Genomic DNA, 27799 nt, shown 5'->3' with positions numbered 1-27799 from the left:
CATGCGCATACATTTAGACGGAGCGACCCCTTCGCGTGACTCCTGATTATCGATAAATGCAAAGGCGACTTTCGTTTTCAAGTTTAGACTGTCTACTTTCATTTTCGTTACTTCCGGAAATAGCTGTAGGTGACGTCATTTAATGCGTTGTCGCCTGGCGAGATTGCATAAAATTGTGCCCGGTGTACTAAGGATATATAGTGTACGATAAAAAATGTTATATGACCTACAACGTTTTATCTTCCGCGTTCTTTTTCGTCATATGTTATTCTAAAGTTTAATAATTTTCGACTGTTTGGGAGACGTTTTATCGTGTCAGTGTTGTTTAAAATACATACAAAATATATGTTTTTCTTTTCAAACAAATAAAACTTGGAATATAGTTTGATAGATATTTTGACATAAAACAATTACCGGAACTATGAACAATGGAATTCAAGGACATAATTATATTTGTAAACTTTGTAAAGTGTTTCTAACAATGGCCGTGTTTACACCTTTGAAGTGGATAACGTATTCAATAATTTGGACTTGGTATGGTAACTGGTCTTGGTAATATTGCTGAAACAACACTTAGGCTTTAACCTGTGGAATCCTGAGAAATATCATGAAGTTGATCACGCTGATAACCAGTGTCGGAAAGCTTCAAGTATGATTTTAGTCAACAATTTACTTTATTCTGTGAACACGCATATATGTTTTATATCCTCTATGGTAGCTTTTGTCTGTAACATCCGCCCAAATGTCTTCTTGCCTTTTCGTATGTTGACATAGACGATGTTATCTCCTTCTATAAGACACAGTTTTATAACCGATCCGTAAAAAATATTTTGAGACCAAGTTTCTGCCGTTCCTTACAATTTTTTTTCAGACCTTTCAGTGGCATGAATGACCCTATAAAATGTAATAAATTTGTTTAGAGGTAAGGATTAGCGGAGATGTTAATATTCGTATGAACACATTGCATAGAAACAAAAATATGACAGTAATATTTGAGTAGAGCACTGAATAGTCTGAGGTTATGTGTCGTGGCTGTGTCCTGTTGTATGTTGTAGTAGGGACAATATTCAATAGTAACAGGAATAATGAATCATTTTAGATCACTTATATATCTACATATTTTTAAAACAACTTATCAAGATATATATGTATATGTTTTAGAATTATAGCTTACATGTTCTATAGTCGGGTTAGAATTGATGTTGAAATTTTAGGAATGTATAATATTGAGTGTTTTAATGACTTACTTATCAGTCTCTTCTACTTCAATGAAATGAATGGAACTGTACTTTTATGAATTTTATATTTGTATGTATGTTAATATACAATGATAAGACTCTAAAATACTTAAGCTTATTTTACATACGTGATTTATTACTCAAGAATAATTATTGAGAATTGAGAACTTGCATGAGAGAAAATACAATAACTGATTGCTGTTTTCAGTCATTTAGGTTTTATCAAACAAGAAATAGCTGACAGGAAAATGATAAAAACTGCGTGGATATAATTTTTCTTTATCATTTTAAGTACAATGCTTGGTTGCAATTATCATTTTATGATTAAGACAAATATTTCTTGTTCTGTAGCCTTGTGAACCTTGTGAAATACAATTCCTGGAAACAAGTTGCTGTGTCAGATTCAAGGAGTGGAATAACGATTCTTTAATCAGATCTATTAAACCATGATAAGGTGTATTAAATAAAACTTAATTTTAAACGACCAGTAAAGCAATGTGCATACAATGCACTTCTTTTGATGCCCTCCAGTAAGTGTTTATATCAAAGGATCATATTCAAAGGATATAAATGTAAATGAGGAAAGAATAACTTATTGATATTTTTATACGAATGTGATATCCTAAAAAATGAACATGATTAAATACTTTTCATGAAGTTATTTGTGTAAGGTGGAATAAATGTTTATAAAATGATATGAAAGCTTTCTTTCTCAACCTGTCAAAGCCTAGGAGCCAGTCTATATATCATACTTGACTTTTAAATAAAGAGATTAAGCCAAGGCAGCTTTATGTCTGAAAAAATGCTTTTGAACTGGAACTGTTTTACATGTTTCCGAAAGATATATTATGCATTGATGAAAAATATTTAGTATTCTTTATGTTATCACTTTAAAAACAACTTTGATGGCAATCTGTTAAAATATATACTTTAAGGATGTACGAGCGTCTTTTTGTCAGGATATCCGCCATTTTGAAATTGCTTCTTTGAATATTTTTTCTGAGAAATTTATGCCGAAAGTTAATGCAAAATATGGCAAATAATGTACCATTTAACCAACGTGTTGCGAAATAAAAAATTCAGCCTTATGTTTTCGCCGGTATTTGCTTTAATATAATGGAAGATGCACAATGGGACAGATCAGGTTTTTTCTGATATTTTCCTGGCTGATAAATAAATATATATACTAAGCTAATTATTGAAACAAAACTTTTCAGCATAGCACTTTATATTTTTGAGACGGTATTAAGTAAACCAAAAGAACTAAAAATATAAAAAAAATCACAAGATGTTTACAGTTTTTTTTTCTAAATATATCTTTTAATTGCACAATTGAAGCGCCATTTAAACAGCAAGTTTTTGTTACATCTTCACAACAGTTTTTTGTACATTTAATAACATTTTTCATTGTAAAAGTGGGTGCTATGATTATGTAAACATATTAAAATGAACGAGATACTGATATCAACATGTATTCAAAGTGTAAGACCTAAAATCCATATAGAACTAAGTGGACTATTATATTTTTTATAAATTACACCAGTTTTATCAATTCCACTTAATTTCATAAAATGCTTAGACAGTGGGTGAAGAAAATGACCTATAAATTAAAAATGAGTGGCGTGACATGAGCTTTTTTCTGCTCTAAGTTTTCTTAGAAACTAATGTCTTTATATAGTATTAGCTCACAGAGTATAAAAATCTTAACTTTAGGAAACATTTGATAATACATACTTAAATGGTCCGAAAGAAAATAATAATATTACATTTTTGCCGATTGTATGCTTCCGCCGATGGGATACACGAACGGCAGTGAGTTATTTATGCCCAATCACAGAGTATTGCTGCGAAGGAGGCTGTTGTATTGATGATGCTTTTGAGATACGACTTAGATGGTAAAACAATAAGACTTGTCTTAATGTCGCCTCCGAAGACCAGATACCTCCATACAATGACTAATTATTTCTTTACTGAAAAGAGATTGCACTGTTTATATTAAAATACTGTGTTTCAATATTCCTCCTAGTAACTGGTTGATGTGTTTAGTCAAACCGACACAATTCAGTGCATAGTTTGACCTTCCATCGTTAATGGAGGAGGAATAACCACTCAATACATTAGTTAAGACAGGGGAACCATCGTTTGGTTTCCTCATATGCCTCTAGAGAGGAAAAACACATAGAATTGAGTTGCAAGTTAAACATAGCGATCATAACTACTCAACCAAAGAAGACCTTTCTTCTTCAATTGTAACAAAGTAACATTTTAACATTTTATGGACCCAACTGCCATCTATAAGTCCAAAATAGCCAAAACCAGTACTAACATCAACTATATACAGCAGAACAATATAAAACATGACGAATTACAACCACATTGCATTTAAAACGAAAAGGTCATCTTCATACAGCTTAACTGTCTAATCTATTAGTATATTTCCATTACACATTCAGGATAGCTGGGTTCTTTCTGGTAGCCCTGTTGATAGTCGTCGTTATGTACGGCCTACACTGGATATGTGAAGTGCGCAAATGTGTTTGCGGAATCACAGGACCGCGAGAGGTATTGATAAAAGCTGCACAGCGCCCACGACCTGCTCCTGGCGAAGACGGAGTTGTTACAATTCATCTACCAAATATCAAGATGCTGAACACTAATCATATGTTAGTGACTGAGAAAATACATTGTCACAAAGAAGGAAAATGTGCATTCATGAAATGTTTTATTTTGAGAACAGTTTTATCCAAAATACTTGTTGACCTTCAGTGATATGTATATGTGTGTGTTTCTTATCATTTAATCATATATATATTGGATATTTGTATGATCAAAAAATTTTGCACGTTTTGCAGACATTCTTTTATAACTTTGTATTCACTGCTTTACTAACGGGACGTGGACGATTAAGCTGAATTAAGCTATTTTCTTGACTGAAATTTTAAATTAATGTGTTTTTATAAAACTTATATTCAGGCACACTTGAAAATCTCATATTAAACAGTATGTTGCCTAACTTCTCAATTATTTAATTGCAAGATTTTTGAAAGGAAAAACAAAACCACCACCACCAACAACACGTTTGCTTGTTTTAAAGGCATTTATTTTGCCATGGTAGATTTAAGAATAAATATGGAGATCACTGAATTATTGAACAATATCTAGCAGTTATATTCTCATATTTACGTATAGACAAATAGTAATCCAAAGTTATTTTCAAAGCGAAACAAGTTCATCTAGTTTACTTAAAACTATGAACTAATGCATTAAAAAAGAAATAGATATAAAATATTATGAAAATCTGTCGGGTATTGTAATATCAATTTTTAAACCTACTACTCCCGCACGATGATTTAAACGACAGCATGTTTATATTATCGTTTGATTGGTATGGTTCTCATGCATCGTTATACTCAAGAGGGTGCGAATGATAGAAGTTGCATACTGTTATGTTATACAAAAATATTTTTTGTATTGAAACGTTTTAATGAAGAAAAATAATAATTATCAAACATGTTATCGTTTGAGTTACAGTGCGGGATTTATAAGTATACAGTATTTCATAGAATACACAAACAATAACAATGAATTGTATGTATGTGCAAGTTAACTAAAAACTGATGATATGTAATGCTCAGCTCGGAAAATCTGTGCTTGTCATTGTAACTGAGGACTCCAGGAATCCACTGACAAAGCTGGTGATATACCATGTTTAACGCTTATGAATGGCATCTTACATTTAGATAAAATTTAAATTGACTTAATTGACAATAATCACGAAAATAAATGATAACAAAATAAAACTGAAATCATGGTTATAATATAATTACATCTCGAAATTTTCAAATGAAAACAATAGCACCGCTGGAGTGTTAAATTCAAGCCACCTGGTTGATAAGCCAGTGTGCAACCATTCCGCCATTCTAAGTAGCTATAAGGGGTTGTGGTTTTAATCTAGATCAGGTAAATCAAACCATACTGATTTCCTTAATCAATACCTTAATCAACAGACGAGTCCATCAATTGAAATTTCAAGCGTCACAATAAAAATACACAAGGATCAATTCCTTTTTACCATTTTGGTATTTATGCCTTATAAATGGGGTTTCCAATTCCTACACTGTGTGTTATAGTCATACTTTCACATCTGCTTTGGTTTTATCTGTACATTTGTTTGTGTTATATTTAACCAGTATTGCTCTTTTATTTTCTGCGTCTGTAATAGACATTTTACTAACTTTTGAGTCTCTTATTTTACATTGTTCTCATTGATGTGCATTTCACTTAAATAGTAATAACTAATATTATTTTGAACAGCATTTTGTTTTACCAGTTTAGGCCAACCAGATATCATTTGATCAAGGGAGAATGAAGTGTATATTAGTTTGCCAAACAATTATTTTCAGTGAAAATACAGACAATACGAACTAGATTTATATTCAACACAATTGTTTTAGTCAAAATACTTCAGTCCTTTCTTTGATTGTTCTTTAGTCTTTGTATTTCGATACAAATAGATAAAATAAGGTCAAACTGGTTCATACATTATAAATTAAAGAAAAAATATTTGTCTACCATTGTTTAATTAAATGACATAAATGACAACTATTCTGATGTTTAGATACACATTAAATCACATTATGCATTCTTGCATCATGGTAATGCTTTTGAAATACACTTTTATAAACGTAACTTTCACATGTTCAGTTTACTTGGGTACAATTATTTTTTCTGTTTTCCACGTTCTTACTTTGAATAAAAGTTCACTTGTGTTTTTGTGTTTTTTCTTCAACATTAGCATGTATATCGTTATAAACTGCATTTGTGATAGGCAGCCAACGTGAAGAATGAAGCAAGCAACTTGTTCTATACCTCATCCTAATGGGCACGCAGATTCCTTCGCATACATAGATTCATATATGAAGTATAACCAAAGTATAACCGATTTGTACAAAACAATGTTCAAGCCATCAAAATAAATATTTTGACTGTAAGACATAATACATTTTGGAAAAACTGTATTGGATTTGGTAATAAGACATGGAATAGATATTTTACCTAATCTGTCAAATCTAACGATTCATGAGAGAACATGCGGGTTTTCGTCACTTAAAAGGCATGTCTTTTATTGCAGGACAATGCAAAGAGAATGTTTTGTCACGCTATATGTGAATCTCCCGCAAAGGAACAACGTTTTAGCGTTAACAAGTTGGCAAATTATCATTTTTTTTTAAAAACAGGACATACACTACAATTTTTATACATTTAATTCTTAAATGCAAACTTATCGAAGAGAAAAAATGGTCTCTGAAAATATCTGTTCTAATTTAAACGATGTTTCATTATAACTGTGAAAAGCGTTGCCACTCTACTGGAATTTAAACAGAATAAACAATCACATTACACATTCATATTCCTCAGAAACATTTGTTTTTCATAAATTTTGCAATTCTTTGTTTAGATCTCTTCATCTATCATATCTAAACTTCAAAGAGCTGGAAGTTTTTATTATCATTTTATTATTTTATTATATTATTCTAGCATAAAACTGCTGTTCTTGTCACTTTTTGGGGGTGTTTTAACAGGAGAGAAAACGTGTGTTAACAGAGAGATTCTCGCGCGCACGTGCTGTTATAACACCTTTTTATATATGCGCGTTCCGTGGCAAAGCGTTAACGCATTACGGCCCGAAAACGGATAATTCAAATTGAAATGACGTCAACGTGAAAAAACAACTCGGATATTCCCGCGCATTTCATGGAAATTTAATGACGTTGAGGGATAATGTATTCATTTATTCGTTTTTTCGCGTTTTATGCTAGAATAGCATAACATTATCTCCTCTCTCCACAATAAACATTTAAAACCAAATGTATATTTATTTCTTTACTGACGAGTTTTATGGTAGTTTTAACAAGCAAGGCGAAATGCGCCTATGATGAAGTTTGAAAGTAACTTTGGTAATTTTGATTCAGAATTATGTTTGACTGCTTTTGTCATTCGTGTTTTTTTCACCTGCGAAAGGATTATTTTTCTCATCTTAAAATTGAGAGAATTTAAATATTTTAAACATTCTTTCTTTTTCTTCTAAATATTTTCATGAATTTTTCTGAAATTTCGATAATGCGTATACCTCAACATACTTATCCAAACTGATATATAGAAGTGTAGTTCATAGGGTTCGTCCTAAATTTACTGTATTTTCATTTCTTTGTTAAAAATACCAATACCAAATAGTGTAAAAATATTTGTATAGTGTTTTCTTATTCAGTTTGTCTTTATTGCAGCTGCTAACAGAAAATAACTTTCTGAAATCTTACAAGATTTAGTTTTTTTTTTGTAGCAAAATTACATCGTTACATTTTATGGGTGAAACCGATATGCCCGAACAGCACTACATATTATATCCGGTTCAACACGTGCATACTCAAAATCTACTTTCCTACCTAACTATTGATCGACCTATCTATCTATCCACCCACCTAGGTCATTGAAAATTTACATGTTTAAACGTATTATTAGTTTACTGATTTTCAGCATAGACTTATGCTTATATTTTTGTTAGCTTAATAGCACATTTTGTAGACATTAAGATAGGTTTGTTCTTGGACATATGCATGTAAGATCTTGCAATAGCATGAAACGGTATTTTGCTAATAGACCCGCTCTCCTCAGGTAATGGGAAAATACTCCCTTCAAGAATAGATCACAACAACATACAGAAAATCGGTTGGAAGAATAAAAAGCTACCAAGCAGACTGGGATTCAGTTGAATCATCTGGATGTTATACGTGTTTAAATTAACAACAACCGGGTTATCAAATATCGGGATGTAGATAAATTGAACAAGGCTCCTCCTTTAAGATCAGCTTAGAATACAGAATTTAAAATACATCAACCAATGCGAAAACAATATGTCTTTGTTAATTGCTATATCTGTTCATTTTCAATGCATATTTCGACTTAAATCGTCACCTTCTCTTTAATATGCGATTGATTAAGTGCATAGAATGATGTCTAAAAATACCAAGCTGGTTTACCAAAATTCAAAGATAAGAAGTAATCAATAATAGATATTGTCTACTTCGTGTAACAAAAAACGGAAAATAGTTCTTTAAACATGTAATATACAGTTGATTAAACTTAAACTGTAAGACAATGGATTCAAGACGTAAACCGTTTTCAGAACATGTTTTCTTGCATCCGTAAATGTTTGGTAAAGCTATTTATAAATCAAACACATGACTATAAAATCTCGAATTGATTTACATTACTTGAACATCTAAACGAAGCCATTTATGTGTTGATTGATATAAATCAACCGCTCTTTAATCATAATAGAAAGTAGATAATGAAAGGCAATAAGTAACATGTATCTTATCGACAGCTCGGGAACAGATCATGTAATACTTTATTACTCTAAAGTTTATTTATCTTATTTCAATGATTCTTCAATTTTACAGAAAATAATAAATGATATCGGTAAAAAACAATGAAGTGTAGCGATATAAGCGATTGTGTTTTGGTCTTAGAATAAACAATGCAACAGATTTCTAGTCTAGGAATATTAAAACCTGATGGCAGAAATGTAAATTTCTTTGTGTGTCCAAATGATGGAAAACAATCATTTTTATACTATTACAGATTACATGCGTACACCAGTTCGATGGATATAATGAAACACAGTTTAAGTAAGTTTATTATGTGACAAACTCTTGGCACTATGTTAATTGCCGATACCGCGAAACCAAATTTATTTATTAATTGATTTGATAAAATTTATAACACGCTTTGTCAGGATGCATAGAACTCAACTAAGCAAAATAATGACAGAATCGTATGATTAAATCTTGAAATTGGAAGTAATATATTCAACATTATCTCTCACACCCGATAGCACGTCGTCATCATTTAGGTGTTCTATGCAATGTGTGTTCTGGAATAATTCACTCGTACACTGCTTTTAAATTAGCGTTTCTTTTAGAGGATTTAGAGGACTGAAATATTAGAACATCGGTGACCCCTTTTAAACTTATTTAAACTTCAATGTTTCTCTGGAGACAAGGTGAAATACTGCATTGTGCGTTTTGTTACAACTAATATGTCATCACACTCAGACTTCATACATTGCCAAATAACGGCCTTCTTGCATGTTACAAAATTTTTATAAAAAGAACACGTTTCCATTTATTTGGAATCATCGCATGAATTATAGAACATATTGTCTGGATGTATTTGAGAAAATACATACCCGCATTTTTTAAAAAGACAGACTATTTATATTACCAATAGACTGACCACTAGACTGACAATAAAGAATTTATCACAAAAGTAAACTTTTGTAATTTTCTTATATTTTATGTAATAATGACAAAACCCAGTCTATTTTAGAGATTTTCTCAAAGATCATATTATATTAAATATAAGATATAGACTGGCTACATTCACAATTTAAAAAAACAACAAAAATTCCAAAAAAATGCATCATACTCTAGTAGCTAATCTATAATTATAATCTATAAAGTGATTTTCTATATCATAGTTGTATAACTATAATGTTTCGAATATTGTGTAATTGTCTTTTTTTTAATCGCAACTATCTTTGCCTGATGTGAAAAATAATACAAAAATATAAATGAATACCTTACAGATGCAGCAGCAATAAAATGTGTTGTGGAGATCAGTGTTGCGGTATTGATATCACCCTAAACCCTCTTTTCTGGTAAGTTTGTTAGGAACGTAAATATATTTTACGTGTTCTATTTGTGATAAACACATAAGACGACAAAAGGAATAAAACACTGATGGGTTTATTTTGTAGCACATACTGATGACAGTCTTCTCAGTTTGGAGCAGAAGTCTAGTTGTTAAGATGTAGTCCTCTCAGTCGGAGTGTCTGGGGCTCGGGCCTTACTGTGATCAAGACCGCACCTTCTCATATGACACCTAGGACTGGTAATTTCAGGAAGTGGAATCTACAGAGGTTCAAATAAGGCTTTCATAAAACAGATTAATTTTAACCAGTTTGATTTCAGTTCTTCTTGTTATTTTTTTCGTAAATTTGTTTTAATATGTGTTAATTAAATTTATACTACATCAAAATATACATACGGATTATATAATTGACAAGTTTATTTATATTAATAGTACATTTACAGTACTGAATATTCGGTTTAAAATTGTACAAATTATATAGCTAAACACAATATATATGTATATTACCGCTAAACACTGGAACAGTTTAACAATCATGTGCTACTGCATCTAATCTAAATTTGAATGTAGCTCTACATACACAATTTATTTATATATTTAGTGTAATTATAAACAGTTGAAGAGGACTTCCTTCATTTAAAATAAAGATCTAAAGATAAAAGTTGAAGTGGATATCCTTGGGACACCGGGCACATTTTGATGCAATCTCGCCAGGCATATGTATGTTTTTGACAACACAGAAAATGACGTCACTCGACCTTCAGCTATTTCCGGAAGTAAAGGAAATGGAAGTAGACATGCAAAACTTGAAAACGAAAGTCGTCTTTGGATTGGTCGATAGTCAGGGGTCACGCGCAGGGGTCACTCCGTCAAAATGTATGCGCGTGGACTTCTTCTTTTTATTTTTCGTTTTTTTTTTGTTTTTTTTTTTGTTTTTTTTTTCCTTTTTTCCTAATGCGGAGTCAATTTTCAGCATTTTCTAACGATTTGAAAATACCTGAGCTTTAGCACAACATGTCAGCTTTTCATCTACGAAAACATATTTGAACTCGGAATAAACACAAATTCCACAGGTGTCCGTAACGGAGCAAGGGTACATAGAGATTTTTGAAACTTCGTCAAATCGCTCAAAAGGTCCTTTTTGATGTTGTCTGAAATTCTCAGTATAAGCCTCTGGTGTAAGATATTTCGTATCTGAGAGCTCCAGACCTAGACATTTCAGAAATATTTTCAAAATGAATTTCGTATAATAAATATTGATTCTACGGAAGCGTGAAAGGGCCATCAAACGCTAATACGTTTTGTCACGTTACAGGTGCTGAAAGGATAATTATCTACGGAAGTTTGTTTAGGAAATTTCAATCTTGTATCATATCCGTAAAATATGAAAGTGAAAAGTAATAAAGGCAAATTAAGATTCTTCTGTTTACCCTTAGATAGTAAAATTATAAAAAAAATAATATCTACCAACACATCATTATATTGTAACCAGCATTGGCAGGCATTGAAGTATACTAACAAATATATATGTATGACCTATCCTACCCTCTTGAGAACTACACCGTATTTGAAACTATATGCAGGATATAAACAAATATTTACATTTATATAAAGGGCTGTCGACGGGAGCTCAAACTAGATTGAAAACCTTCCATATATGGTCACAAGAGTGAAATATCCGTAGCCCAACTTCCTTTCACCTCTCCTCAAGTCCTGGAGCTAGCAGGTGTATTGTTTCAGTAAATCGTGTCAAGCTATAGCTCAGTAATACACTGCATGCAGTGGACCTCCACTAGCAGGTGTACTCACACCTGTATATTTATATTGTAACTGCTAATGTCTACCTTTCTCCGCCATATCAGCTCAAATTTGATCGTAAACAATAGTGACATTTTTAAGAACGAACGCTGCCCGATCATCTTATACACCATCAAGTCCTACCCGATGTTGTTTATTTATATGAGAGACAAACACTTCATTGTTTTACTTATACTCTTCAATATATGTAACGTATAAACTCAATAAGATACAATCGTGAACTACTCACTATATGGTTAACATTATTATTAGATACCTGCTGTAGCACTTAAGTTACGCCCTGAAGGCGTGGTTTCATGTGTTTATTATACATGATATATATCATTTTCTTCCCTTTTTAATTTAAAGGTCACAACATTCAAATATTAGTAAAATGTAACATAAGCATAATGTTGAATTCAACAAAAGAAAAATATGAATGAAATATTTCCAACAATGATTCATTTCTGTAACATTTCCAACGTACTTGTTTACTTGAACTAATCTGTAGTAAAATGAGATATGTCCTCGGTTTCAGCATATTGTTCTAATTACATTTAAGATTAACATATCAAGTAATTGTTTTTATCTTGGGGATGTAATATCACACTGTTCCTACATAATCACACTTTAATCAAAACCGTATCTGTCTGGAGGTTTCTTTTTGTCCCGTAATGGGTACCTCCTCTCAGTACCACTGTCCTGTTTACTGCTTATTACGGCAGGTGACTTATCAGTTTTCTCCGCATTATCTTGTTTCTCATGATCAGTACTTATATCACGCGGCATGTTCTGAACTTCTGGGATGTAAGTAGAATAATTTTACAGTAATTATTTTGATAAATCCGTGTCAATTTCATGCGGCTGATTTGTCAATTGCGATTCATTCATTTCAGTTTTTAATCCCCCGCCGTGGCGGAGGGATTATAGGAATGGTCTGCGTCCGTCCTTCCGTTCTTCCGTCCGTCCGTCCTTCCGTCCGTCCTTCCGTCTGTCCTTCCGTCCGTAACAAAATCGTGTCCGGTCCATATCTCCTAAACCCCTTGAAGGATTTTCATGAAACTTGGGTCAAATGATCACCTCATCAAGACGATGTGCAGAACCCATGAGTCAGCCTTGTCGGTTCAAGGGCAAGGTCACAACTCAAGGTCAAAGGTTTGAGCCTGCCATTTTGTGTCCGCTTTATATCTCATAAACCCCTTGAAGGAATTTTATAAAACTTGGGTCAAATGATCACCTCATCAAGACGATGTGCAGAACCCATAGTCAGCCTTGTCGGCTCAAGGTCAAGGTCACAACTCAAGGTCAAAGGTTTGAGTCTTCCATTTTGTGTCCGCTCTATATCTCCTAAACCCCTTGAAGGAATTTTATCAAACTTGGGTCAAATGATCACCTCATCAAGACGATGTGCAGAACCCATGAGTCAGTCATGCCGGCTCCAGGTCAAGGTCACAACTTAGGGTCAAATGTTTGAGCCTTCCATTCTGTGTCCGCTCTATATCTTCTAAACTCCTTGAAGGATTTTCATCAAACTTGGGTCAAAGATCACCTCATCAAGGCGATGTGCAGAACTTATGAGTCAGCCATGTCGGCTCAAGGTCAAGGTCACAACTGAAGGTCAAAGGTTTGAGCCTTCCATTTCGTGTCCGCTAAACCCCTTAAAGGAATTTTATAAAACTTAGGTAAAATGATTACCTCATCAAGACGATGTGCAGAAATTATGAGTCAACCATGCCAGCTCAAGGTCAAGGTCACAACTAAGGGTCGAAGGTTTGAGCCTTCCATTTTGTGTCCACTCTGTATCTCCTAAACCCCTTCAAAGATTTTCATCAAACTTGGGTCAAAGGATCACCTCATCAAGAACTCATGAGACAGCCATGTCAACTCAAGGTCAAGGTCACAACTGAAGGTCAAAGGTTTCAGCTCTGTATCTCCTAAACCCCTTGAAGGATTTTCTTGAAACTTGGGTCAAATGATCACCTCATCAAGACGTTGTGCAGAATTCATGAGTCAGCCATGTCAGTTCAAGGTCAAGGTCACAGCTAAAATCAAAGGTTTACCCTTTCACTATCCATAGCAGTGGCGGGGGATTTAGCTGTCCTTCAGACTGCCTTGTTCTTAACTGATTCGCATGTCTCCGTCATAGTATCTTATAACCTACATCTATCTCATACATTAGCCGTCCATCACGAGAAATTATTATACCGCCTATCTACTTTCCTTCACCGCGGTAATCACGCGCTAGAACATTTTCACCGATTTCAAGTTCACGGTATTTTCTGTCGTCGGAAAATGAAGATTTCATTTGGTTATCAGACATATCGTTTTGTTTCAGGTCTGACAAGATCTAGCCTACATCATAAATTTCTACCCATTAAAAGTTTCGCGGGCGACTCATTAGTTGTACTGTGTGGTGTGTTACGATACCGTAAAAGAAAACAATTAAGTTTCTGATTGAAATCCCCCGTTTCGAAATGCATAACTCGTATACCTGCCTTGAAAGTAACTACAACTTGACAAGTACCTTTCTGCAAGTCCGTTTGTACTTGGATTGTATGGCGCAGATTTAAGATGCAAAATACCATTATCTTTCGTAAATTTTGCAAAAATATCTGATAAGAACTGAAGTCCATCCGCACTAACAATGTGTGTAGGTAACCCGTTTTAAGCAAACACTGTACGCAAAACATATACTGTTCGTTCGGATGTAATACTTTTCATTTCAATAACTTCTGGCCATTTCGAATACGCGTCTACAATTATTAAAAACATTCTACCTAACAATGGTCCGGCGAAATCTATATGTACGCGCTCCCAATGAGAACTCGGCCATTCCAAAGGGTGAAGGTTAATAGCTGAACGTGCCTTCTGCTGACAGATCTCTTTCAATAACATCCCACCATACATAGCTTCGCGCTAGATTTTTCATTTACACTATGCCTGGATGGTTAGCATGTAACACAGCTAAAATTTGCTGGTATGACCACTCGAATTCCCCAAATGAGACATCCACGTCGGATTGATAATTCACTTTTTTAATTGGAATATGCTTTCAAGAGTGAATCATTTTCATCTGACTTCCAACCGTTTTGAACATTTTCAAATACGCGTGATAAAATGTTTATCTCGACGTGTCTCACGTGCTATTTGAGCGCTAGTGACCGGTTACTGCTTGATTTGAGAAGTGTTAAACACATCCTCTCCATCATTACAATCATTTTGATCTGTACGCACGGGTAAACGCGACAATCCATCGACATTCAAATTTTTCATTGTACTCTTATACTCTATGTCATAATCAAAACCTTACAGACATATAGCATATCTCTGTACGCGTACCACTGTCGTTACAGGTATGTTTCTCTTCGGACTGAATATAGATAAGAGAACTGTTACGAAATTTTCATGACTGTGTTAATTCACAATCAGCAATCTACAATACTAATTTAGAAATGGTAAACAGCATTTAGCAAATAGCAAATGGAAAATTGCAACTGGCATGTCCCAAGCTGCTTTCTATTATCACAATGAATTTATATGTTTAATAGAATTCCACTGAAGCCTGTGCTACGGGGCATGAGACGTGTTTCATATTCTGTTACCTCAAATCCCACCGAGTCTGATATTGTTTTACATGGTTGCGTTCTATACATTATATGGGTATTCTAATAAATCTTACAAACATTTGACTAATGGAAAACTCTGACACCACTTTGACTCGCGGCCGCCATTACTGTTTGAAACAAAAACAAGCAGCAAATAGGAAATTCTACGTTCCAAGAACACAAACCCCCTAAGTTCAAAACCATAGAATCAGAACTACTCCTTTAATTAAAGGTCTGAGTTTTAACCATACATGATGTTCATAACAGGAGTAACATTTCATATTTGGCTGATTGAATGAAGTATGATCTTATAAAATTGTAAAGTACAGAACAAGTTATATCAGTAAAAATCTAGAAACATTTTGATGTGAAAACTCGTTTTAGAAGTTAAACATTCAACTTAAGTGATGGAAAAAATATCACATTATTCTTGTTTCAGTAATAATCATTTCAAGTTATATTTTTTAATATTCAGCCTAGTAATAGATTGAAATTTTTTCAGATAAATGCGATCTTCAGCTCAACAGTAAATATTCAGAAAGACCCGATACTACTGACAGTAATGAACAATGCAGTAACACCAGAACAGCTTTATTCGCGTAGCACTCCCAGTAATTAAAATGATAGTTGATAACAACATACCTATTTCAGATTAAGATTTTTTCGTTTTGCTAGGACATTTTGAATTTAGTTAGTTAGTTGAGGTGACTTTTCATACTTTTTCACGTGTATCATCATAAATAAACATTACCTGCCGAATTCCTTGTTTCGATAAGGTCTATAAACACCTTATATACCACTTAAGAGGTCTATAACAATTACCAGACCTGTCCTTCTTCTATTGTTTACCAGAATTTTTTTATGACGAAAAATCCCAACTGCCTGCAGCGGGTTTCGAAACCGGATCACACGGATGCTAGTCCAATCCACTGAGCCAAAGTGTCGGCACATTTACACAGTCGTCAGAGATTAAATCTAAACTATCAGATTATGCGTAAGCTACCGTAACAATGCAGTATAATCATGAAAAGTCCGTGCATGTAATTAACGGTCTGCGCACGATTGGTGTTATCACTTATTTGAAAAAGGTCCGTTCTAAGTAAAAAATTTCGACCAGTTTTGCCTATCTTGAAAATTAATCTAAACGAGAGTTTGCTGTAAAATTCTAAAAAGTGATAATGGGTGGGAGACTGGTCAAAGCACAGTTCCCGTTTCTGAATATTGTTCTTAATTTTGCTGAATATCGTTAATCCAATATCAAATAAACGGTTGACATTTTTATGCCTTTAAATATCGAGAACAACTTTAAACGAAATTATGCTTTTTCCAGTCGTTACCAAAGAACAAAGGCCTTTAACTACAAACCTCTTAATTAGTAGTAGTATGCTATCACTTTGAGTTCAATAAATGATATCGGCTTAATAAAATTGCACTGATTTTTGAAAAAAGGTACATCTTGTAGTATGTCCAAGACATACTTTTATCCATAGCTAGCTATTGTCAAGTATTAAATAAAAGAAAAGAAGTAAATTCGTATTGAGGTATGTCCTTATAAACTATACATCTCTGTTTGTACCCCCACCCCACCTCCCCAACCCAACTTTTATACATGTATCTTGCAAAATTGTCAAGATGGTATGGGCATTGGCACTTTTTTAATAATCATTCATCAAAACTTTAGTGTTTTCTATTGTTTCTATGTTACCCTCGTTACACTGATTGGCGTATATTATTTATCCCAATCGAGATTATATACCCCTGAGAGAAATTCCCAGCCTTGCTAAGATTATTTTACCAAAAGTGTACAGGAAAATCCAGTTCTGCGATTTGTGTGTATCGTCATGGGCACGCCCCATTCACTGGCTAACGTGATACGGATGGCACGCATTTCTTATAATAATGTAATGATAAATACATTTTACAGCAATGTAAAGTAGCAAAATAAAAGAACTTAATAAACTTACAGTTTCTTCAAAAAATGCAATTCGCATCAAAGTCTGACCAATTGACTACACACACATTGCTGACCTCAGAAAGAGATAATAATCTTCTCAATGTTTTCCAAATATACACATTTTTCATGCAATACAAATGTCATGTCCAAATTGCTGACAAATATATTTGAAGGTGCGTAGCAAGTTGGGCATTTTGTTATATTAGTAATATCAGATAAATTGTAGCACACATGGTCTTGTTCCTTATTCTAATTATTTGTTTTTAATTATACGTATATGTTACAAACGTTTTACAAATCCGAAACAAATCTGGACTATGTAAAACAAAGGAGCATGTAGGTAAGTCAGTTATCATTCACGCTACGCCCGCTAGGTTCACAAATCCCACACGATGCAGACCTATTCCTCGAACAATAAATATTACTTAATTGCACAATAAAAATCTGACAGTTTTATATCCTTATATCCATATCTCTACAAAGATATTAAAAACGCGGTAAGGGATCTGTAGATTAATATCGGAGTACAAATTTAATGCACATATACTACAAATATTCCGTTTACAAACATTGTTATCTGTAATATTAGATATTTTTTGCTATTTTCAAAGTACCTGTTACGTGAGTTTTGTTTTCTAACTTCCGTTGGTCTTTCATTTTCACGATGTTTTATTATTTATTGACTGAACTTCAACTTCAAAAATATAACCAATGTATTTAAGAACAAACGTAAAACATAGGGATAAAATATCAAAGAGTTTTCAGTGTTTAATCTTTTTGACATACAACAAACAAATCAATTTGATAAGAAGTGCCGCAGATTTATTGCTTAATATGAAGAAGGTTCCTAATCCAGACAAATTTATCAGACAGGGAAGATCATAGTACAAAGGAAGGTTTAATCACCATTCGCACAATTGATAACAATTCCAATCAGCTATACGGAAATAAACATCAAGTCCCTTTTAAAATCTTTCACAAGTTCACAACGTATCAAGTTGTTTCGAATTTAGTATCAAACCTTGCTATTTTTACAGCTATATTAAGGTATAGCTATTTTGAAAAAAAAGACATGTTTCGACTGCTTTGTCACTTCAATATCAGCTTAGTTTATTTACGGCAATGTATATATTAGCTTAGTACATAATTTATGGTGACAATACGTATAAAATGCCCCGTCTAACAAGTACAATATGATTTGATCGTTGAAACTAGGAAACCTTTAAGAAAAACAGAAGACAAAATCACAACATAAACTTGATTACTCATAAGTCTTTATCAAGTTGAAACTAAGTTATTAAATTTTACGCAGTATGCTTTCACTGGTTTTAAAACAACAATAATATTATGCTTTCTCAAAAAAAAAGAGCAGCTTTTATAATTTATGTTGACATATCTGAACCTAATGAAAAGAAAACGAGTTTCCATGATAACGGCGAACAATCGTTTTTTCTGTGATAGAAATACGCAAAAGCAGGTACTATAGGGCGGGAGAAGTGTTGTTCAATGCTTCCAAACGATCTTTTGAATCTATTCCTAATTTTTTTTTAACACAAATCGAACTTTTCTTTCCTGAAGACCAAATTATTTGATGTTTGAATCCTTAAACTCTTTGCCATGGAGGCCCTTTTTAGCTGACGGGTTTAAAAGTAATTTCACAGCTCTGTCAGTCAGTCGAAAGAGTTTTAAGCAAATGCTCATTGACTGAAATGTTTAAACACAATTCCAGATTTTAGGGATTGTTTTTCAACTGTAATTTAGGAAAACTACTTATCATTAAGATTATACTTATGAAAGAAGTGCTTATTAAAATATGTTGGTTTGAATTTATCTGTACTTAGTATATTATCTTGTAAATGTTACGTAAACGTGTTTTGTATACTTAGTCTAGATACTTTTTTTCATACTCCTGATGTTTTCCCGTTAATGTTGGACTTTAATACATTTTGCAGTTTAAAGTTTAAATGAGCAATACAACTTTTTCATCTGTAGAAGATCATACTGAGCTTTTTCCTAGCTTTGAATTCTATCCTTATTATCATTATGTGTAATCTGCCATTGAAAACTAAATTAAAATTGACAAATTAAGCATGAAATAAATGCCCTTATTTGAGGTCTGAACTTAAAAGCAATTTGTGTCAGAGTTTAGACAATTTGTTAATAGTACGACAAATAGCATACCTAATAGATCAATGTTCACCTCAGATAACACATGTCGAGGCATGATCTATGTTTATGAATGGAATCGGACGTTTCATTTATTTATTTTTTATGCAGTCTTTCATATCTGGGCAGAAAACGTTTTTAGATCGATTAATGTTAAGTATGATTATTTGAACTATCATACGTTGAAAGTTGAAGTAAAGAATATTCAACAACTCCTTACCTATAAATATCGGAAGATTTCTTTGAAAAAGTAGTACTTGTACTTTCCTATCAAAACGTTAACTGTGGCGTTGCTCTTTTCATATTTGTAAATAATGGCCGAAGGAGGAAATAGCAAGATGGAAACAAAGCTTGTTAAAGTGAGTTCAGCTTCAGAACACGAAAATGACGAAGTTTCATCTTTTGTTGCAAAAAGTAAAAGAACACTGGGATTTAATTACGATAAAATGATTAGTAAGTTTCGTTTATAATACGCTGGCTAAATCAATATCATATATTCATAGTTGAAAGATAGCTATTTGTTGATTGTAATTAGATTTATTATTATTTTTCACACAAACTACGTGAATTATCAGATGATGAAAAAAAAACATTATTTTACTTTATTTATAAAATTATTGATATACTATTGTCAGAATTTGATACAGACACGTCACTAGCTTTTCCATTTTGATTTTATTTTTTATATATTCATTGATATTCATGTTGATTAATGCAAAAGCATACACTTTTATATACATGCAAATGTTATTATTCATCCTGTCAAAGACATTGTCGTCGGAAAATGAAAACTTTTAGTTTTTCATCCTAAGAAAACAAAATTAATGAGGATCTTAGAGAAAGAATAAAAAGACTAGTGGGGAGCGAAAATGGCAGGCGTGTCATCCACTTCCTGGAAAGGGGCATATTTTTTCACATAGGTATGTTTGTCTCAAAACAGTTATAATGCTGGAACCAACTCTTTGATATTGTAAAATGTGAACATAATTATTTCAGAATGAAATTAAGTTACAATATACTCAATGAATAATTTTATGTTGCATAACCGATAATCTTATGAAAATATTATTACAAATGTATTTTGCATAAGCACTGTTTTCATTCTGGTATCTAAATGTTTCGATATATAAAAATAGCACATGCACTTAAATATGAATGGATATTGTAAATCTATGAAATAATTTTTCTTGGTTTCACAATTGCCGATTTCACCCTTGAGTGCATTCGATATTCATAAGATTATCATATGTAGTTTGATAGGGTACTACAAAAGCAGATGATTTTACATACCATATTGTAGAGACATGGAGAAAATAATAGACTCGTACGAGAAAGGAGAAAGGTTTTATTTGTACACTGGTAGAAGACCATCATCAGAAGACATGCATATTGGACATCTTATTCCATTCGTGTTCTCGAGGTAAATTACCACCATTAATAAACATACATTTACTGTTACATTTGAAATGTCATATCCTACATTAGATAACGCCGCAATCCTGTTGTGAGACCCAACAATACAAACCTTAACGATAGAAACAGAAGTATAACAAAGGTGATGCAGTTATTGTTATAATTTGGCATTTTTTAATACCTAGAAAAAATTGCTATATATACATGTGAAGTCAATATAATGAAAATAACACAAACAAAGAAGTTGTAATTTGTTTTTAGTTTTCTTTTTACTGGATTTTGAGTTACTACGACACTATTTAGCTCATATTGCGGCTTTTCTACAGCTTTTGATGGTAGGTGAAGATCTTAAGTGCATTGTTTTAGGCATGAGAGGAACCAACGAACTTCTTAAGGCAGCTGGATGTCTTTCTTACATAAAGAATTCTAACCTTTATCGAAATATATGATATTAAAACGTTACCAGAATGTTATATTTTAGGTGGCTACAAGAAGCATTTGATGTTCCTCTTGTGATACAGATGTCTGATGATGAAAAGTACTTTTCTGATGACTTGCAAAATGGTGAAGAACGCGTCTCAATAGAAACTATAAGTAAACAAACACATGAAAACGTCAAGGATATAATAGCGCTAGGTTTTGATGTCAACAAAACATTCATATTTAGTAATTTTGAATACATGTGGTAAGAAAATTTTATTTGAATTCGTAAGCGTATTACTCTGAATATATTAAATTCGAGCAAAATGATCTGACTGTTATTAAGCAATAAATTGTCCCTATGCAGTTACCGTCTGTGTATAAAATACATTTGGCTGTATAATTGGTGAAGAGGCCTAAGGCAGCCATCCACACTTACAGCAACTCAATATATTTCATACATTGTTGGTAACTACATATTTAAGTCCTTATATTTACATAACAATGTTTTTTCTTTCTGTAACATTGTTTTATTTGATTCAACGTTGAATATTTTAAAGTAAAATGTCTCTGAAACAACAAATTTGTTAGCTCTACTAACGGCGGCTGTTGAAATAGCAAACGACGGGTCATATCATCTGCTTCACGCTGAGACCGTCACGTCGGAGAAAATGATCGTTTTTCAAATAACAACGTGGCGACCGTTAATAATTACTCGTTCGAGCATTAAGACTTCTGAAATGTTCCCCCGATAGAGTCACATGTTTCGTCGGAATTCGGTATATATCAGCTTAGTATATCTTTATTTAAGGAAACGCATTGTAAATATTTATTGGTGATCTGATTCACTCAGTCAAGTGATTTGTTTTATTTTGTTTTGGTTGCAGTCCTGAGTATTACAAAAACATATGCCGAATCCAGAAGCGTATCAGTGCGTCAAAGATGAAAAACGTCTTTGATTTTAATGACGAAGGTAACATCGGAAAAATAAATTTCCCAGCAATACAGGCTGCTCCCTGTTTCAGCTCATCTTTCCCTCACATATTCCACGGCAATAGAGATGTGCCATGCTTGGTACCATGTGCTATTGATCAGGTCAGTGCAAATGGCGTGTCATCCGTAACTTCATAACTACTAATGTTTCATATCTGTTCATATTCATTGTCCTTAGTATTATTTACGAGGAATGTTCTAACAGTTAAACTACTGGTCACATAATGTGTTATAAATGATCGGAATTAAGGGCAAATACATAAATATAGTAGTATATTTTGAAGTTTAAAATTATATATATATATATAAACATTTAGAGTTATGAACGTGGTAATGTCCAATGCCCTAAGAATATCAAAAATGTGTACTATAGTTTTTAAATGTATAGTTATATATAGCGTTAAAAGAGATGATTATCAGCACATGTACAAGTATCAGGAAAAATAAGGAATCACTAAGATCTCGAGCTTAAAATTAAATCTGAAGCTGCATTTTATAGGCTTGAAATGTCCGTAAAAACAATTACTATTGTAAGTTTGTGACTAATTTTGCTAAGTGTTTATAAATATGAAACTATTGACTTCGATGATATTATAAAATTTAACATCATTTTAAAATTTCATTTATTAATTTCGATAAAGCACAATCTAAAGGGAGTAAAAGAAATTAATAGAATGAAAAGAAAATTAAAGCAAGCACCTGTTTGAGCTTTATTAAACCAAATACGTACTTTTAACAGCTTTGGACAGCGTATTCGACTGTAGAACGCTTGTAGCTCTAAATGTTTATGCACCATAGAGCTATTTACCACCTGTTCGTGGTATCATTTTCAAGAATACAAATATAGTTTTCTTTCGATGCATCTTACACACTTTTTTATCATGCTATTCGCTAACGGTTTCTCTGTTTGCAATAGGCTTTGAAAGCGAACATTATGGATCCTGACCAGACTGTGCGGATGCGCAGGCTGGTCTGAATTCATGCTGGTCGCAAACGCCAGTTATATATATATTTTCTCTTTTAAGACGAGACAGGTAGCCACCATATTGGATTGTAAAATGCCAGCTCTTATTCAGAGCAAATTTGTGCCATCATTAGCTGGAGGACTTCAATTTAAAATGAGGGATAGTGTGCCTGAATCATCAATTTATTTGACGGATACAGACGAAGCAATTGAAAGGAAGGTAAAACATTCGTATTTACCACTTATAAAAGACTCGCCGTAGTTCATATCTACAAAAGGACAATGATTAGCACTGACAATTATGAGATCATTATAAATGCAATACTTCCATTGATTTTTAGGCACTAACGGTTATCCCTGAGAATCGAATATATATATAACTTTATGTGACTATGAAGTTGAATCATTTGATTTCAAAACGTTTCGAAGAGAGTGTCGTTTTCATGAAATGACTTTTATACCCTGGATGCTAGAGACATGAGGGATGCTGCACATTTTGTTATCCATCATTAGCAGATTTGATAAAGCAAAGTCTGCTATTATGTTGCTTGATTGTATTATATTCTTCTTTTCAGAGTTTAACACTAAATGTATCAAGTTTTTTTTTATCATAGGTTTGAATTAAAAATAAAAAACCCCATTTTCTTCAGATATGTGAGTAAAATCCAAACCAAAACCTTGAGGGGAGTGCTGTTGATGTCATTTGACATTATCTATGCTACTTCATGGAAGATGATAATGAATTTGACAGACTCAAAACGGTAAAACAACAAAATTTTCTTCACTTGGTATAATTCTACAAATAAATTCGTTTTTGCCATCATAATCATAAACATAAGCACATCTTAACGAAAGTCATTTGACATTTAAAAAAACGACAAAGTAAACACATTACCAAAATGATGTCTATCGATTCTCTTTAAAAGTTTTAATGTTTCCTATTTAAGAAATATTTCCTATTGCAGAATGCAGCATTTGTTTGAAACTGTACATCCTTTTTAACATTTATTCAAGGTAAATTACTTTCGAATGAACACTACTGTTTACCTCATAGACAGAAAAGAACAACAGCAAGAAATAGCGGTACGGGTCTTAGCAAACAGTAGTAAAATGCTAATACTACTAAAGGATGTAGGATCAAAGTTTTTCTATTGTTAAGAATATTTTCATACATTGTGAGCATGAAGAATATTAGTTTCTAAGACAAATAAGGGCAGGGAAGGCACAGTTTACCGCACTCGTTTTTATGTTATTGGGAGTTTTATTTGCCCACTTTTAAGATTAAGTAAGTTTGTGAAAAGTGGGGATATACTTGTAAAAACAAATTGTATCCCATTTAATGTTATAAGGGGTTCAGGTCATATAGGTTACTATGAAAACAATATATTAGTATCATATACGCATAATGTTACTAACAAAACTCTTTTATTTTTACATGTTGGCATATTTACTCCACCCGCTTTTTTCAATGGGTAAAACGTATTTAAGTCTACCAAACAAATTCTGACGTTAAGATTTTAAAGAATATTGTGCTGCTTTAGTGACACACAAAAATGCTTTAAATTGAAAGAAAGAATGTTGGCGTAACCGTGCATCCAAGATATATATTTAGAACTATTGAATTTTGATATGTTTTGTTTATTTTTGTTTGATTTATTCTTCCTGAATATTTGAAATTAAAGACACTACCACAGTTGTACACCTTACATCAATTTTAGGCAAATTCCAGCAAAAAATATTGTTGAAACAAGAGCTGTCACTAATGGTGACAAATGCCCCCGCATCACCTTGGCCTTTGACCTGCTTACCCTGACCTTTGACCTGGTGACCCCAAAGTCAGTATGGGTGGTGTACTCAATAAGTACTGTCAGCATGTGAAGTTTGAAGGTTCTGGGTGAAGTGGTTCGCGAGTAAAGTGCCTTCATGCAAAAAGTTAACGTTGGACCCTGTGACCGTGACCTTTGACCTGGTAACCCCAAAGTCAGTAGGAGTGGTGTGCTCAGTAAGTACTATCAGCTTGTGAAGTTTGAAGACCCTGGGTGCAGTGGTTCGGGAGTAAAGTTCCTTCATGCAAAAAGTTAACGTTGGCCCCTGTGACCTTGACCTTTGACCTAGTGACCCCAATGTCAGTAGGTGTGGTGTAATCAATAAGTACTATCAGCATGTGAAGTTTGAAGGTCCTGGGTGCAGTGGTTCACGAGTAAAGTTTCTTCATGCAAAAAGTTAACGTTGGCCCCTGTGATCTTGACCTTTGACTTGGTGACTCCAAATTTAGTAGGGGTAGTGTACTCAGTAAGTACTATCAGTATGTGAAGTTTGAAGGTCCTGGGTCAGTGGTTCGCGAGTAAAGTGCCTTTATTTAAAAAGTTAACGTTGGCCCCTGTGACCTTGACCTTTGATCTGGCGACCCCAATGTCAGTAGGGGTTGATGTACTCAATAAGTACTATCAGCATGTGAAGTTTGAAGGTTCTGGGTGCAGTGGTTCGCGAGTAAAGTGCCTTCATGCAAAAAGTTAACGTTGTTATGAACGAACGAACTAACGTACGAACGGACAGTTGAAAACTAATATGCCTCCCTTCGGGGGCATAAAATGTTTTTGCAGCAGGTAGAATCTAGTCAAAAGGTACATTGAAAGCCATATTTTAACTATTTGGCATTAATGCTTGGCATAAATTTTGTTAGAAAGAAATATTCGAAGACACGTTTTTTTCTTAAATGGCAGATATCCTTTAAACGTTCTTACATCCTTAAATGTACAGGCTATCAGCTCAACAGCTATAGGATGTCTTAATATTTCTTTGTTTGTCAGAAACACGATGAAGGTAAAAGTCTGGTGAGTTGAAAGAAAAACTGATTGAGACTCTGAGGACAATAATTGGCGAAATCAGACAAAGATGGGAACAAGTCACAGACGGGATGGTTAAAAGGTTCATGACACCGAGACCACTAAACTACAAGTACAATCATGGATCCAAAAAAAATATTTAAGCTCAAAAACAAAAACTTAGTGTGATTTAAACATTGTTTTCCATTCAAATTGAGCGGTATGAAAGACAAACATATACGTGTAGTATGTCTCCAGATAAAATATCAGATTTCCGCTTCTACGACTTCTTCCATTATGTTTATAATTTCTAGTTTATTATGCTATTTTTGTTATATTACAATAACTGTCTTCTTAACATTTAAAGCAATTAAAATATAATATTATGGATAAACAGTAAGAGTGGAAACTCTGACCGTTTTCACTACATGTCTTAACTTGCAAGAATTATGATAATAAACTACAAAGCCTGTGTTGTTAAATATGCCAAAAAGTGACAGTTACTGAAACAGTCCATTGACTTTTTAGCAGATACGTTTGCTTGTACTATCTGATGATACATGCAGTTAAATTAGCAGTTGTGTCACATAATCAGACATATAAATACATATTATGATGTATATTCATGACATGTACAGAAATGGTTATATACGTATACAATGTGCAACCACGTTGCAAGGCTTACATGACAGAGTGTCCATATTGTAAATATATCACCTTTCTTCAATTGCTTTATCATCATTTGTAGTGAATAGTATTAATTCAGATCTAAATTATACGTTTTCCTTTGATTGTCATTTACGGTACATACATATTTGTTTTTCTATCTGCAAAATATGTTTGTTATACAATTAAAATACGAGATTGCAAACTGAGTGAACTGTTACAAAGCACCAAAAACACTTTATACGCTTAATTTCGACTATAATGGAGTGAACGATTTACGGAAATACAAGTCGAAATTAACTTTCATATGACTAAATCTTACCTTGAAATGGCGCTCGTAAGAGATTTAATGCATAAGAGCGGCAAAAAGTTTTTCCAGTGGCTATGTTTGAGATTGCATATATATTGTTTCTAATATTAGTTTGACGATAACTAAACGGATGTTATTAAAACGAAATAAAAAGATAAAATACTGAAGTGTTTGTTGCTGATGTATGAATTAAAGCAAATTACCTGAAATTGATGTATCTTTCGGCCGTATCAAAAGTAAAAGGCTACAAAAGAACAAGGATGTAAAAGAAAATGTAGTCGCGGAAGATATAAGTAAATAGCCGATAAGACCCGGCTAAGAAATGAACTTAGTTTCAATCAATATAAACAGTGCGCATTGAAATAGATGTTTGCAATATGATTTCTCTTACTCTTATTGTGCGTGGTTATAAATTCAAAATGTCCATATTACTAATTAGACGGCCTGCTGAACTGCGATCCAAAGTCCTCGAACAATGAAGACATTTTCATCTAAGCTATTCATCAAGGATATGCTTTATCTAAACTCATACGGACAAACATGTACAAACCCAAAAGTAGTCTGTATTATATCTACTATATTATAAATTTAATTTGTGATCTTATGCTTTAGAGCGACACATTGATAAGGCAATATGCCAACTTCAATGAGTAATTATTTAAATAATGATTCAAACAAGTTACAACAGTGACATTTCTTTGTTAGGACTTGATTGTCCTAAATTGGAAAGTATTAT

General features: G+C 33.1%; 3 protein-coding genes and 1 long non-coding RNA gene across 5 annotated transcripts in view; 3 read left to right on the top strand and 1 right to left on the bottom strand.

Annotated features, from left to right (window-relative positions):
* Nucleotides 1–15455, top strand: part of LOC128556445 (uncharacterized) — a 32687-nt gene extending 17232 nt beyond the window's left edge. Inside the window, exons 2-4 of the long non-coding RNA XR_008370674.1 lie at nucleotides 8880–8926; nucleotides 9886–9957; nucleotides 10057–15455. This is a non-coding gene — a long non-coding RNA (uncharacterized LOC128556445). The remainder of the gene's footprint in view (nucleotides 1–8879; nucleotides 8927–9885; nucleotides 9958–10056) is intronic.
* LOC123544778 (tryptophan--tRNA ligase, cytoplasmic-like) overlaps nucleotides 1–17447 on the bottom strand; it is a 33213-nt gene extending 15766 nt beyond the window's left edge. Inside the window, exon 1 of the mRNA XM_053541613.1 lies at nucleotides 17317–17447. The gene's annotated coding sequence lies outside the window, so the exon portion shown is untranslated. The remainder of the gene's footprint in view (nucleotides 1–17316) is intronic.
* LOC128556442 (uncharacterized) lies at nucleotides 158–6007 on the top strand. Its single transcript, XM_053541622.1, has 3 exons — nucleotides 158–649; nucleotides 3015–3133; nucleotides 3692–6007. Exons 1-3 carry the CDS (start codon nucleotides 608–610, stop codon nucleotides 4005–4007), a joined length of 477 nt encoding a protein of 158 aa, XP_053397597.1. The 5' UTR covers nucleotides 158–607; the 3' UTR covers nucleotides 4008–6007.
* LOC128556439 (tryptophan--tRNA ligase, cytoplasmic-like) lies at nucleotides 15485–27226 on the top strand. Of its 2 annotated transcripts, none has more exons than XM_053541619.1 (8): nucleotides 15485–19925; nucleotides 20285–20392; nucleotides 20773–20892; nucleotides 21367–21570; nucleotides 22193–22400; nucleotides 23324–23482; nucleotides 23913–24023; nucleotides 26073–27226. In XM_053541619.1, exons 3-7 carry the CDS (start codon nucleotides 20777–20779, stop codon nucleotides 23922–23924), a joined length of 699 nt encoding a protein of 232 aa, XP_053397594.1. In that variant the 5' UTR covers nucleotides 15485–19925; nucleotides 20285–20392; nucleotides 20773–20776; the 3' UTR covers nucleotides 23925–24023; nucleotides 26073–27226. The 2 variants fall into 2 exon arrangements, with proteins under 2 accessions (XP_053397594.1, XP_053397596.1); XM_053541621.1 differs by having other exon boundaries at nucleotides 20271–20392.
* Nucleotides 27227–27799: the final 573 nt, after the last annotated feature.

The sequence above is a fragment of the Mercenaria mercenaria genome, chromosome 1 (genome assembly GCF_021730395.1).
Source record: "Mercenaria mercenaria strain notata chromosome 1, MADL_Memer_1, whole genome shotgun sequence".
Classification (NCBI taxonomy): domain Eukaryota; kingdom Metazoa; phylum Mollusca; class Bivalvia; order Venerida; family Veneridae; genus Mercenaria; species Mercenaria mercenaria.
The sequence above is the reverse complement of the archived record's forward strand: the minus strand, read 5'-3'. Positions and strand labels throughout refer to the sequence as shown.